Below are 14,014 nucleotides of genomic sequence, written 5' to 3' on the forward strand. Positions count from 1 at the left end.
AGGGGTCATGTAGAGAGCAAGGTGAGGAGGGGAAGGGGGCTGCGTGACTAGCTATGGGGTGGGTGGGGTCAAAGAGCGGGTTGAGGAGCAAATGATGCGGAGTGATCGGATATAGGGAGAAGAGGGCGACGGTGGCAACCAGAGAGCTGAATGACGAGGAGGACAGTAAATATAGAAAGTTAAGGGTTTAGGGGGATAAGGCGAAACATAGGAAGGTCTTTTTTGTTGGATGGAACTCATGTGAAGAGCAAAAAAGAGAAATTGTGGAAATCATGTGGCTTGGCTAAAGAAAGATTTTTGAAACTAGCTTGGCTAAAGAAAGTGACCAGGCAACTGTACTCAAGCATCTCTTTCTTGTTGGTCGGGCTGTGGCGTTGTGTATCGGGAGCACAAGCGCGAACCTGGAAGGTCTTTTTTACATGCGTTTTGTTTGTCCCGTTGCAGGAGAGACAGACTTGAGTTGTTTGCGATGCCGGATGACATCCAGGTAAACCATGCTCGCATGAACAAGGCACGTCTGAAATTTCCCCTCGCGATTTATAAATGGAAACGTTGACACATTTCTTGTTTCATCTTGACATGGTGGTGCAGGTGGGTGATTGCACGGAACGGGTAGAGAGGCCCGGCGATTTCGCGACGTTAAGGCAGAAGAACACAGATGGCACCTACAAGACGCTAGAGCAATTCGAGGTCAGCCCGTCTCATTCATTGTTCCTGTTGTTTATTTTTCTTTCTTTCTTTCTTTCTTTCTTTCTTTCTTTCTTTATTTATTTATTTATAGATAGATAGAGAAATGAACATTTGGTTCCATGATCTTCATGTGCAGAAGGATGTGTACATGGTGTTCCAGAAGGCAATGTCCATAAACAGCCAGGACACCATACCTTACAAAGAGGTTAGTCGGTCGTTCATTCCTCAATTAAGCAACCATACTATACGTTGCATGCATGCCAGAATGAATGCATGAATGTTTGTTTTTGGTGCAGGCCGTGGCGTTGCTGGATCAAGCCAAGCAGGTTTTCCTGTCCCTCAAGAAGAACCGGATGTACTCCGAGTCGGACCTCCTGGCCTGGCGTCACAAGCAACTCGACGCCGGGCCCAGCAAGGCAGCGAGAGATCAACAAGGCGGCGATGCTGCTGTTACACCTGCACAGCAGCGGCCCAGCATCACGCCGCTGAGGAAGAAGGCCGGCGAGAAGAAACACCAGATCGGCAAGGGAGGAATCAGAAGCACGCCATCGCCGGTAAAGAGAGCAAGAAAAGGTAATGAGTCGATGAGACGACATCGATCCAATGCACATCCAAAGAGAACATTGCTGAATGCTGACGTGATGGCGCTGGCCACAGGGTTCGCAGCAGCGACAACGGAACCTGGTGGCGCCAGGGAGCTCAAAAGGAGGCTCACTTACAACGATGTCGCTGGTCGGGCAACGCCGGTGACGCTGCCGCCGCCTGCCTTCCGAGATGGGCAAGCTACCGTCGTTTATGTATGTAAAATATACTCTACTACTCCTATAGTAGGAGTAACAATCATGGATGCGTGGGAACTGAAGCAAGTTTTGGTGCAGCAACATGCGCAGGTGCAGGGAGGGCACACGTACCAGGAAAGCCTCCGGCGCTACGTGCGGGACGCAGGGCTCAAGGCAAGGCTGGCCACCGAGTTTAAGATCCTCGAATGTGACACTCGGGGCAGGCACAACCCCTCGCCGGCCTCCTACTGGAACGGTTTCGCCCCCAACGCCGGCACCTACTACCCCTCAAGTGCCGCCGCCGCCGCCTCCACCGCGCTCCGCACAATGTCACCGGCGTCCGGTGGCGAGCGGCCTTTTCCGGATTGCAAGCTGGAGACGGACGACCTGCTCAGCCTCGTCATGCTCATGGGCACGCCCGCCTTCTTGGAGAGAGCTAAGCACATGTTTGGTTACACGGCCGCTGAGGACAGCTCCAAGGTGACCAGAGCGGCCGGCGACGCAAAGGTCGCCGTCACAGAAGCGCCACAGACGAGTGAGCCAGGCGATCCGGCGGCAGCCACTTTCGGACCGTTCGCTCCGCCCAAGTTGCCCCTTAGCCGGCTGGGCTTCAGCCAGTTCGCCGGCTCTTCGGCCCAGCCGTTCATGGTGAAGTCGAATTCTGCCGGGGAGAAGAGACGAGAATGAAGGACGAACCCAACTCCAGCAAGTTCACTCCGTCCAGGGAGAAGAGACGAGAATGAAGGACGAACCCAACTCCAGCAAGTTCACTCCGTCCATTTTGTGTCGTGTCCTTGACTCCCATTATATCGCTCAGCGTCAGCGGGGAAATGATAGTATTATTTTAGAATAATAATTGCAACTAGCATCTCTTTTCTATCTAAACTTAGTCAGACACCTGAGGTTGCTCATCATCAAATGTATGCAAGTTCCAAAACCATCACAGACTTCAGATATACACAAGACTTTCTGCCACAGGCCAACATATTTTTTTTTTTTTGCCAAGAAATAACATACCGGAAGTAATTAACATGCCACAACAGTTGTTTTCTGATTGCTACCCAAGCATATTAGCAGACTGGACTCCTTTCTCTTATGTTTTTCTTAAAGGAAACACTGGCATATTACCTTCTTAACACGTATGTAGCTCGTTGCCACTCTCAAAGCATCGCACGGCTGTAAACGCCACCTACACCGTAACAATTACTGCATCAGCCAACTTCAAGAGGTCTCGCAAACTTAAAACAAGAAGCAGCAGCAGGACCTACAGTATGAATGGCAGCTGCATTTATCAACCTTTCCAGGTATCCTTGATGTTCCTGACCGTCCTCAGCGCTTCAACTGCCGACTTGGCACCAAATTTTGCCTGCAGAATCAAGGATACAGTCACCAAATGTGTGCCGTTTGTGTTACAGAAGCATAGTAACTAGCGGGTGTGCTTTATGGACCTGTATTTCAGGCAGATCAACACGCATGAAGGTGTTTATCTCAAACTCATCTCCTATAGTTGAGGGAACCGTCGGTTGATTTGCCTCACGCTGCTTTTGAGCCCATTCCAGTTTCTGCTTCATTTTTTCATTCTCTGGCTCGACTGTCAGCATGAATTGTAGGCTCTTTACAGTGTACTGTGAGATACAATGAAATAATAAGAGCAGAGTATACATCACTTATCTGTTCAAGCATATCATATTAGCGACACATAACACAAATTATTGTTGGGTGCGCACATGGAATTAATGGCAAAGGTGTTTTCAGGATGTTTTTTAGAAAGAATAGTGTGACACTGACATGAACACTTTTTACATAACATAGGAAGCCAGATTGCAACAATTTGAGCCAGACAGAAAATGTATAAGTATTATATTTTAGTTAAGGATCCATATACTAACCTCATTCAGAATTCATGTTTTCACATGCACTCCAGAACCTAAAGCATACGTCATCTTCTATAACTCAAGTTTAAAAGGAGGCCAAAACAATCAACGGAACAGCATAGAGGATGTAGAGAGTGGCATGATAGCTAAACTACCACTTGTCGATGTTGAACACATGTAACAGACACACACCGAACCGAACAACTAATTAAGGAATATATCTGCTACACTTTTGAGTATATAAGTTTCACTGAAGATTCATATTTGTCAAAAATGAAGGCCTGTTATTCCAGAAAGAGCTAAGAAACTTGCCTCATGGCCACAGTAAACACGAGTTGACTTAGGCAGCGAGCCCAGTGTAACACAAAGGGACTGGTACATTTGCTCTGCCGTACCCTCGAAAAATCTCCCACAACCAGCAATGAACTGTGCTTCAAAAAAATGGTCAGGTATTTAACATGGAGAAGAGCAATTATTATGTAATGTGTATACTAACCAAGGTGTCTCCAGTAAATACTGCTGGGTCTTCCTCCTCTTTGCTAGTAACGTAGTAGCTAATATGACCTTTTGTATGACTGTTGGAAATATAAAAACAGTAAGGACCACCAAATCAAGAAAATAACAAAGTTGATAATTCACAGAGCAAACATACAAAAGGTTCCAACACCATTCAAATCAGTAATCCTAGTAAAATCCATGAAGTAGTAGTGCTATTATATGATTTATTTATTCAAGCGGATGCACATCTTTGAATAATTCAGTGTCCTTATACACAAAAGGTTTTATTTCTTATCTTTTAAAGCTTACGTGATCCGGAAAATAGAAACCATACTAATCATATAAGTAAACTAATGAGGAGGTGAGAACTATGTTACATGGCAAGAAGGTAACAACTCATACCATGGCGTATGTAGGCACAGTATCTCAATTTCCTTCCCAATGGATAACTTAGTTCCGTTTTCCACCTGATCAGTGCAGCCTTTAACATTGTCCATGGATCCCCCATAGACCTTAATCCCTGGCACCAGCAGCCTCATCTTCTCATTGCCACCAGCATGATCCCTAGAAACATAAATAATCATTACCAGCTCACTACATGATTGCAACTATACCTGACGATTATAGCACATATGAAGTAAATCATCATTACCAGCTCACTAGATAGTTCCAATAACACCTTTTAGCACATATTGAGTACTCTCTCTGTCCCATAATATAAGATGTTTTTGCAAGCTAACCCAGCTTGCAAAAACGTCTTTATTGTGGGACAAAGGGGGTACTACTTATCTTCTACCTACTGCCAGATAGGTACCTTGAAAGCATCAAAATGTTTTCTTCATCAGTCTTTATTTGTATTAGAAACGCCGCGTGTAGTACGAATGGAATACGCCAATTACTTACACTGCATATTCAGTGGAGTGCCCACATAGCTCTTTCATCATTGTGTAATTTATTACTTCATTTCTCTTCAGCCATTTCTTATGTATGATTCTACTTTGTATCGTTCTCTACATGATTGCTAATGAATCGTACAAATATATGTTGGTTTAGCACATACTAATATTCTGTTCAACTTAGGGATGAAAAGGGAGTGGAAACTTTCCGGATTTTCCATGGAAAAACGGTGATGAAGAAGAAATATGGAAACAGAATATTGTGGAATGGAAATGGAAATGGAATTTCTTACGCTGAACGAAACGGCGTTTTCCGGCAGAAATTCCATTTCCGTAAATACGGAACTTTCCGTTTCCCCATGGCTAGGCTACTATGTGGCTCAGTCCAGCACTCAATAAAACACATGTTGTGGCCCAACATCCAGATCGCTAATACCTAACGTAGTCTCCTTATACGTGTCACTATCCCCAGCAGGCCAGCCTACACCCTCCTGCCCATCCTCGCTGCACTGTCCAGGCGCCTCCACGTGGTGCGGCTGGTTTAAGAGATCATCGAAAGACGTTGTAGTCATATAAACTGGAATAGCTTGTTAGTTTGCTTGTGTTTTTCGAAATCATTAAAGGGGTCTTTTAGTTCCGGCTAACATACGGATTTGTATCACGTCCGCACCGTATTCATTACCGGTAATATCTCTTTCCGTATTCGTTTCCACTTCCGGAAAAAAAAATAAGAAAACAAATGCGGCAACACTCAGTTCCGTCTGTTTCCGTTTCCGCTCCTTTTTTTTTTGAATTTTCAGGGGGACGGGGGTGTCCCACCTGAACATTTCATTAAAAGAACAGGGGCAAGCCTCCTGGGGGCAGAATGTTTACATCATTTTGGGATAGACAGCACGGGGTTGACATAGCACAAGGTAAGCTGCAAGGGCGATCAGTCACGAGTCGACGTCTCCCTGTCTATCACTCTTCAGCCTTCCACGCCACAGAGCAGCGTCCTCGCGGCAGCGCTTGAGGAGAAGCGAAAGAGATGGCCGCAGGCCGCGGAACACCACACCGTTCGGATGCTCCCACAAGTGCCAGCAACACAGCAACAGGAAGGTGTCAACCGATGCCTGACCGATGGCCGGAGAGACGTCCAGCAGGTGCAGCGACTTGACCGACGTGCCAAGGAGCAGGACGCCCAGCTTGGTCCAGAAGGAGACGGCGAAGGGGCGGCCGAAGACAAGGTGTTGGGCGGACTGAATTTCTGCTCCGTTTACATCCCTAATTCACCTTGTAGTTATCCTCAGAGCAATAAGAGCATCAAGCTATTAGCTTTATCTTTCCTTTTCCATTTCTCCATCTCTATTTTCGAGTTCTATAAGAACACGTAGCATGATTACACGAGTGACGTTTTTGCAATTATACTGGTTTGTTCTGCAACAACTATAGAAGCACGAAGCAGAGCACATCCGTATTCTAGAAAGTAGTGACCCTCTTAACAACCAAGGGAAGTAAGCCGATGAATTGCTAGGCTGGGATGGGATGGGAATGGGATGGATGGCGTACCAGTGGTGGTGGGTGGTGAGGACGCAGTCGATGTAGGCGCCGACCTCGCTGGCCGCCGCCAGCACCTTCTCCGGCTCCACCGGGTCGACGGCCGCCGCCGCCTTGGTGCTCTCGTCAACGATCCTTGAAAAGAGAATAAACAGGATCTCAAACGGATCTCCGAGCAGAAGCTAAGCAACAAGGGAAGCAAGGTTCAAGATTCGTACAGGTAGGCATAGTTATCCTCCAAGCAAGCCACCGGAATGATCTTCATCCTTCGATTTCTGGAACGAAATCCTGACGGAGAAGAGTGGAAGCAGGCCGGAAGTGAGGAGAGGGTCGTGGAAGGTTTAAGAATGGGGAACAACCGCTTTGGGGAACCAGGGATCCTCTGTATCCGTCAATTTGGTGAACCAGGCCTGCCATCGTTTCTTTTTTCCCCTCTGTCTCTCTCTTTCTTTCTGAAAAATCTACGGAACCAATACAGGCGCCTATCGCTTGTGTAGTTAACACAGTATAAACGCAAGCACTCATATACACGTGCATACATACATTCATCCCTATAAATGTATACACACATCCTACCTCTATGAGCACCTCCGAAAGACTGAGCCGGCATATCATCTTGAAATTTACAAAGTCACCTAAGCACCTCGTCGTCGACGGGAACGTCTCCTTTCACTGAATGCGTGTCGCCGGAAATCCTGAAATAAATTTAGGAATAAATGCGAGCACCAGGCTGAACCCTGGTGGGCTGGGATACCACGACCCTTTAACCATCCAACTACATATTGGTTCGCATCGTTTGTGTAGTTGTGTATCTGTGTTTCATGACATTTTTTATAAAGAAAATATGTTAATATCATGAATATATCAATTACATCCAGCATCTACAAATTGTGTTTCACGGTATGCCCTAGAAAAAATCTTAAAACCCACCCCTCTCTCTAATATAACATAACAACAATAATAATACACCAATAACATCTTAGCATTATATAGGACGGAGGAGTAATTTCCCTTCTTACTACGACGAAACGCACATCAATTTACTTTAAAATGCCAAAGCGTTCTTTGACTTGGTCTTTTTACTGGTTTGTCTGTTTTACTATCATCGGCGAGGGCTTTGAAAGTGATACCCATTGGACATATTTTGGCGACCATTTAGACTATTAGTTATTTACCATCATATTTCTAATGAGTTTTCAAAAAATTGAACATTATTGTGCACAAACTAGTGTATACTAGAGATTCAAATTTTGTAATGTGTACTAGCAATCCATCTTTACAATGCAAGAGAATACAATCATATAACTCTCATCCAGCAAAGTGACATCACACAGGTATTGTTGTCCATTATAATCCTTCATCTTCCGTCTTTCGTCAACATCAATTACGCTATCTTATTTCCCAAGGCTAGTAGGTAAAATTGTGTCTATCATAGCTTGTCACAGAACTAGTTAAGGCTTGCTAAACATTTAACGGTTTAAAAGTAAGTAAAAAATATGAAATAAATAGGGGAGCCTCACTCCAATATAATAAGATGATCCAACGGTGTGATTGTGAAAATATGCATTTATGTGTCCTTAGCAAAAAAAACAAGCGTTTCAGCTCACTTCAGGATCAATATATATTGAAACATTTGTTCTTTTTGTCCAGGACACATGCAGTCATATTTTTTCAATCCATCTGTTGGATCATATTATATTATAGGTGTGTTGGTTTAGTTTTTTTCAGAATTTTTGAGAACTTTTACACCGTTGAAAACCTTAACTAGTTCTGTGGCAAACTATTGTAGAAAATCCTACTCCAAGACCATTAAGCATAACTATTTCTTTTCTTTTTGAGAGGTGGTGGTGAGGGTGTAACTCCCCTATAATTAAGCTACATTGATCTTATCCTAATTATGCAATGTCATCTTATTTTGCTAACCATAATTGTCCCTTGATTGAAACCCTAGTGAAATTCAAATTCAAATTATTATTTCTTCAAATAGTAAATAAAAAATGTTTGCTGGGTTGCAAATATTCACTAGCTAATTGTCATGGGTAAAACCAACATAATTTAAATTATTAAAATGGTCTCAACCTCAGTATAACAGAACCAGCAACACTTAAGTGAGCCATTTAATCTACTAACAAGAAGAGAGATATGGAAGGTACATCTCCATCTACCAACTCCTTCACTGTCTTATCTGATCCTGATTTAATGCTTAGAGCTAGCATGATGGGGGTAATCATTCATGATGCTTATTTTTCTAAAGTCAACATTATTCAAGAGCTTGAAAATTTTAGAAATAATGCAGTAGAAAAAAATATCTCTGTTGTTAATAACATGTTTATTACTAATGAGAAGGGGAAGACATCCCCATAGCCTTAAACGGGGGGATGATTGCAACAGTGGTATTTCTGATTTTACTATGGTTGGGCCTAGAAAGAAAAAGAGTGCTAGGAAGATTCAGACATGTGTGTCTAGACCTAGAACTAGAAGTCAAAAAACAGTGGAGCCCACTGTTGATCCTTGTAATGTTGGGGAACGTAGTAATTTTAAAAAAATTCCTACACACACGCAAGATCATTGTGATGCATATCAATGAGAGGGGAGAGTGTTGTCTACGTACCCTCGTAGACTGTAAGCGGAAGCGTTATGACAATGCGGTTCATGTAGTCGTATGTCTTCACGATCGACCGATCCTAGTACCGAACGTACGGCACCTCCGCGATCTACACACGTTCAACTCGGTGACATCCCACGAACTCACGATCTAGTAGAGCTTCGAGGGAGAGCTTCATCAGCACGACGGCGTGATGACGGTGATGATGAAGCTACCGGAACAGGGCTTTGCTTAAGCACCGTTACGATATGACCGAGGTGGATTATGGTGGAGGGGGGCACCGCACACGGCTAAGGGATCAATGATCAACTTGTGTGTCTATGGGGTGTCCCCTGACCACGTATATAAAGGATGGAGGGAGGAGGAGGCCGGCCCTCATAGGGCGCGCCAAAAGTGTGGAGTCCTACTAGGACTCCCTAGTCCTAGTAGGATTCCACCTCCCACATGGAATAGGAAAAAGGGAAGGAAGAAGGAGAAGGAAGGAAGGGGGCGCCCCTTTCCCTAGTCCAATTCGGATCAGTCCATGGGGAAGGGGCGCGGCCACCCTTGATGCCTTTTCTCTCCTTCCCCGTATGGCCCATTAAGGCTCAATACGAATTCCCGTAACTCTCCGGTACTCCGGAAAATACCCGAATCACTCGGAACCTTTCCGATGTCCGAATATAGCCTTTCAATATATTGATCTTTACGTCTCGGCCATTTCGAGACTCCTCATCATGTCCCCGATCTCATCCGGGACTCCGAACAAACTTCAGTCATCAAATCACATAACTCATAATACAAATCGTCACAGAATGTTAAGCGTGCGGACCCTACGGGTTCGAGAACTATGTAGACATGACTGAGACACGTCTCCAGTCAATAACCAATAGCGGAACATGGATGCCCATATTGGCTCCCACATATTCTACGAAGATCTTTATCGGTCAAACCGCATAACAACATACGTTGTTCCCTTTGTCATCGGTATGTTACTTGCCCGAGATTCGATCGTCGGTATCTCAATACCTAATTCAATCTCGTTACCGGAAAGTCTCTTTACTCGTTCCGTAATACATCATCCCGCAACTAACTCATTAGTTACATTGCTTGCAAGGCTTATAGTGATGTGCATTACCGAGAGGGCCCAGAGATACCTCTCCGACAATCGAAGTGACAAATCCTAACCTTGATCTATGCCAACTCAACAAGTACCATTGGAGACACCTATAGAGCACCTTTATAATCACCCATTTACGTTGTGACATTTGGCAGCACACAAAGTGTTCCTCCAGTATTCGGGAGTTGCATAATCTCATAGTCATAGGAACATGTATAAGTCATGAAGAAAGCAATAGCAACAAACTAAACGATCATCGTGCTAAGCTAACGGATGGGTCAAGTCAATGACATCATTCTCTAATGATGTGATCCCATTAATCAAATGACAACTTATGTCTATGGTTTAGGAAACATAACCATTATTGATTCAACGAGCTACTCAAGTAGAGGCAAACTACTGACACTCTGTTTGTCTATGTATTCACACATGTACTAAGTTTCCGGTTAATACAATTCTAGCATGAATAATAAACATTTATCATGATATAAGGAAATATAAATAACAACTTTATTATTTCCTCTAGGGCATATTTCCTTCAGTCTCCCACTTGCACTAGAGTCAATAATCTAGTTCACATCGTCATGTGATTTAACACCAATAGTTCACATCTTTATGTGATTAGTTCACATCTCCATGTGACTAACACACAAAGGGTTTACTAGAGTCAATAATCTAGTTCACATCGCTATGTGATTAACACCCAAAGAGTGATCATGTTTTGCTTGTGAGAGAAGTTTAGTCTGCGGGTCTGCAACATTCAGATCCGTATGTATTTCGCAAATTTCTATGTCTACAATGCTCTGCACGGAGCTACTCTAGCTAATTGCTCCCACTTTCAATATGTATCTAGATCGAGACTTAGAGTCATCTAGATCGGTGTCAAAAGCTTGCATCAACGTAACTCTTTACGACGAACTATTTGTCACCTCCATGACCAAGAAATATTTCCTTAGCCCTCTAAGGATAATTTTGACCGCTATCCAGTGATCTACTCTTAGATCACTATTGTACTTCCTTGCCAGAATCATGCTAAGGTATACAATAGGACTGGTAAACAACATGTCATACTTTATAGAACCTATGATTGAGGCATAGGGAATGACTTTCATTCTCTTTCTATTTTCTGCTGTGGTCGGGTTTTGAGTCTTTACTCAACTCCACACCTTGCAACACAAGCAAGAACTCCTTCTTTGACTTTTCCATTTTGAACTACTTCAAAATCTTGTCAAGGTATGTACTCATTGAAAATATATCAAGCGTCTTGATCTATCTCTATAGATCTTTATGCTCAATATGTAAGAAGCTTCACCGAGGTCTTTTCTTTGAAAAACTCCTTTCGAACACTCCTTTATGCTTTCCAGAAAATTCTACATTATTTCTGATCAACAATATGTCATTCTCATATACTTATCAGAAATGTTGTAGTGCTCCCACTCACTTTCTTGTAAATACAGGCTTCACCGCAAGTCTATATAAAACCATATGCTTTGATCACTTTATCAAAGCATATATTCCAACTCCGAGATGCTTGCACCTGTCCATAGATGGATCGCTGGAGCTTGCTCACTTTATTAGCACCTTTAGGATTGACAAAACCTTCTGGTTGCATCACATACAACTCTTCTTTAAGAAATCCATTAAGGAATGCAGTTTTGACATCCATTTGCCAGATTTCATAAAATGCGGCAACTGATAACATGATTCGGATAGACTTTTAAGTATCGATATGAGTGAGAAAATCCCATCGTAGTCAACACCTTGAACTTGTCAAAAAAAAAATTGCGACAATTCGAGCTTTGTAGATAGTAACACTACTATCAGCATCCGTCTTCCTCTTGAAGATCCATTTATTCTTAATGACTCACCGATCATCGGGCAAGTCAATCAAAGTCCATACTTTGTTCTCATACATGGATCCCATCTCAGATTTCATGACCTCAAGCCATTTCGCAGAATCTGGGCTCATCATCGCTTCCTCATAGTTCGTAGGTTTGTCATGGTCTAGTAACATGACTTCCACAAAGGATTACTGTACCACTCTGGTGCGGACCATACTCTGGTTGTCCTACGAGGTTCGGTAGTAACTCGATCTGAAGTTTCATGATCATCATCATTAGCTTCCTCACTAATTGGTGTAGAGATCACTAGAACTGATTTCTGTGATGAACTACTTTCCAATTTGGGAGAAGGTACAATTACCTCATCAAGTTCTACATTCCTCCCACTCACCTCTTTCGAGAGAAACTCCTTCTCTAAAAAGGATCCATTCTTAGCAACGAATGTCTTGCCTTCGGATCTGTGATAGAAGGTGTACCCAACAGTTTTATTTGGGTATCCTATGAAGATGCATTTCTATGATTTGGGTTTGAGCTTATCAGGTTGAAACTTTTCACATAAGCATCATAGCCCCAAACTTTAAGAAATGACATCTTAGTGTAACACCCCGGATACAACTTTCCATATTTGTACTCCAACTCTTGCCTTTTCCGGAGATGCAATACGATATTCCTTTGTGGTTGGGTTTTGTCTTCGTTTTGCATTTTGTGCATGTCATGCATTTCATATCATGTCATCATGTGCATCGCATTTGCATACGTGTTCGTCTCTTGCATCCGAGCATTTTCCCCGTTGTCCGTTTTGCAATCCGACACTCCTATGACCTCCGGCGCCCCCTTTTGCCTCTTTTCGTGAGCGGGTGTTAAACATTCTCGGAATGGACCGAGATTTGCCAAGCGGCCTTGGTACACCACCGGTAGACCGCCTGTCAAATTTCGTGCCATTTGAAGTCCGTTTGATACTCCAACGGTTAACCGGGGAACCGTAAAGGCCTCGTGTGTGTTGTAGCCCAACACCCCTCCAAAACGGACCAATAACCCATCCAAACCCCCTCCATCCTCTTGGTCGTTCGATCACGATCGCGTGGCCGAAAATCGCACTCCATTTGGACACTCCCACCTCCTCCTAGCTATATATATACATGTCCTCCCCGTCCAAAACCCGGGTCCAAAACCCTAATTTTCGTCCTCTCCGCCACCGAACGTGTCCGCTCCCGCCGGACACGCCCGCGCCGCCACCCGCAACCAATTGGATCCCCACACGTGGCGTCCGCCGCCGCTCTCAGCCGCCAGCCCGCGAGCCCGTAGCGGGCCCATGAGGCCCATCTGCCGCTCGCGTCCCGCGCCTCCGCGCCACCCGCGCCCGCTCGCCGCCTCACCACGCGCTTGCCGTCGTCATCCGCCGCCGCCGCCTTCGTTCACCGGCGCCCCATGCCGCCTGTCGTGGAGCTCACCGGCTGGAGCCGTCGTCTGCCGCCCGCCGCTACTCGCCCTCGCCAGATGGGTCACTCTATCCTGGATCCGTGCGGATCTAGCCGGATCCGGCCACCCTGCGCCGTTCATCGGCCTTCCCCGCGCCCGAAGCTCGCCGGCGTTGTCCTCGCCGCCGACCTGGATCGCTTCATCCAGCATCATCCCAGGACCCCGACGTCCTTCGAACCAAACACGACCGCGCCCCGTCCTGGATCCCGCCGTCCCGTTGACTATTCTCGGAGTGGTATATTTTCCTAAGTCCCTGTTTTCCTACATTCTGGTGCCCCCTTTGGCCTACCATAACTTTGTGCTCGCTGCTCCGTTTTGTGCATGCAATATATCAAAATGTTCATCATGATGTGCTCTTCATTTCATTCCATTGTGACCTGCTTGTTTGAGTCCATCTTGATGCCCAAACCGTTGATGCAAGAGTGCTATAATTGTTAGATGCTGATTCTTAGCAGGGTATGAGCATTTGTCATTTTTGCTACATTTGTTGTGTGCTGCATATGGGCATGAGCTATACATGTGTTTTGGGCTATGCCAGGCCATCTTTACAGGGGTGTATGCCATGTATTTTTGTGATCAATGTGGTGACTAGCACAAGCATGCAAAGTAGCTCTCGTGATATTGCTGATTTCAGGGACTTGGAATTTTACTAAGTCATTGCTCTGCTGTTATTTTTATGCCATGTATCCATAATGCTACAGAGCGATCCATGCTTTT

General features: G+C 44.6%; 2 protein-coding genes across 6 annotated transcripts in view; one reads left to right on the forward strand and one right to left on the reverse strand.

Moving 5' to 3' along the window:
* LOC119285596 overlaps positions 1-2,237 on the forward strand; it is a 5,050-nt gene extending 2,813 nt beyond the window's left edge. For 2 of the 4 annotated variants that reach the window (XM_037564915.1, XM_037564913.1), the window contains 4 exons: positions 445-487; positions 592-690; positions 827-895; positions 987-2,237. In XM_037564915.1, the coding sequence (XP_037420812.1) occupies positions 445-487; positions 592-690; positions 827-895; positions 987-2,156 (1,381 nt within the window). In that variant the 3' untranslated portion in view covers positions 2,157-2,237. The remainder of the gene's footprint in view (positions 1-444; positions 488-591; positions 691-826; positions 896-986) is intronic. The other 2 variants (XM_037564916.1, XM_037564917.1) reach the window with 2 other exon arrangements.
* A 155-nt stretch (positions 2,238-2,392) lies between these two features.
* On the reverse strand, positions 2,393-6,652 carry LOC119285597 (hydroxyacylglutathione hydrolase cytoplasmic-like). 2 transcript variants are annotated; one of them, XM_037564918.1, is made up of 8 exons: positions 6,492-6,652; positions 6,286-6,408; positions 4,244-4,405; positions 3,840-3,918; positions 3,656-3,769; positions 2,918-3,094; positions 2,766-2,835; positions 2,393-2,658 (listed from the first exon to the last, which is right to left on the reverse strand). In XM_037564918.1, exons 1-8 carry the CDS (start codon positions 6,536-6,538, stop codon positions 2,630-2,632), a joined length of 801 nt encoding a protein of 266 aa, XP_037420815.1. In that variant the 5' UTR covers positions 6,539-6,652; the 3' UTR covers positions 2,393-2,629. The 2 variants fall into 2 exon arrangements, with proteins under 2 accessions (XP_037420815.1, XP_037420816.1); XM_037564919.1 differs by having other exon boundaries at positions 2,418-2,658; positions 2,738-2,835.
* Between the last annotated feature and the right edge of the window lie 7,362 nt (positions 6,653-14,014).

The sequence above is a fragment of the Triticum dicoccoides genome, chromosome 4A (genome assembly GCF_002162155.2).
Source record: "Triticum dicoccoides isolate Atlit2015 ecotype Zavitan chromosome 4A, WEW_v2.0, whole genome shotgun sequence".
Lineage (NCBI taxonomy): Eukaryota > Viridiplantae > Streptophyta > Magnoliopsida > Poales > Poaceae > Triticum > Triticum dicoccoides.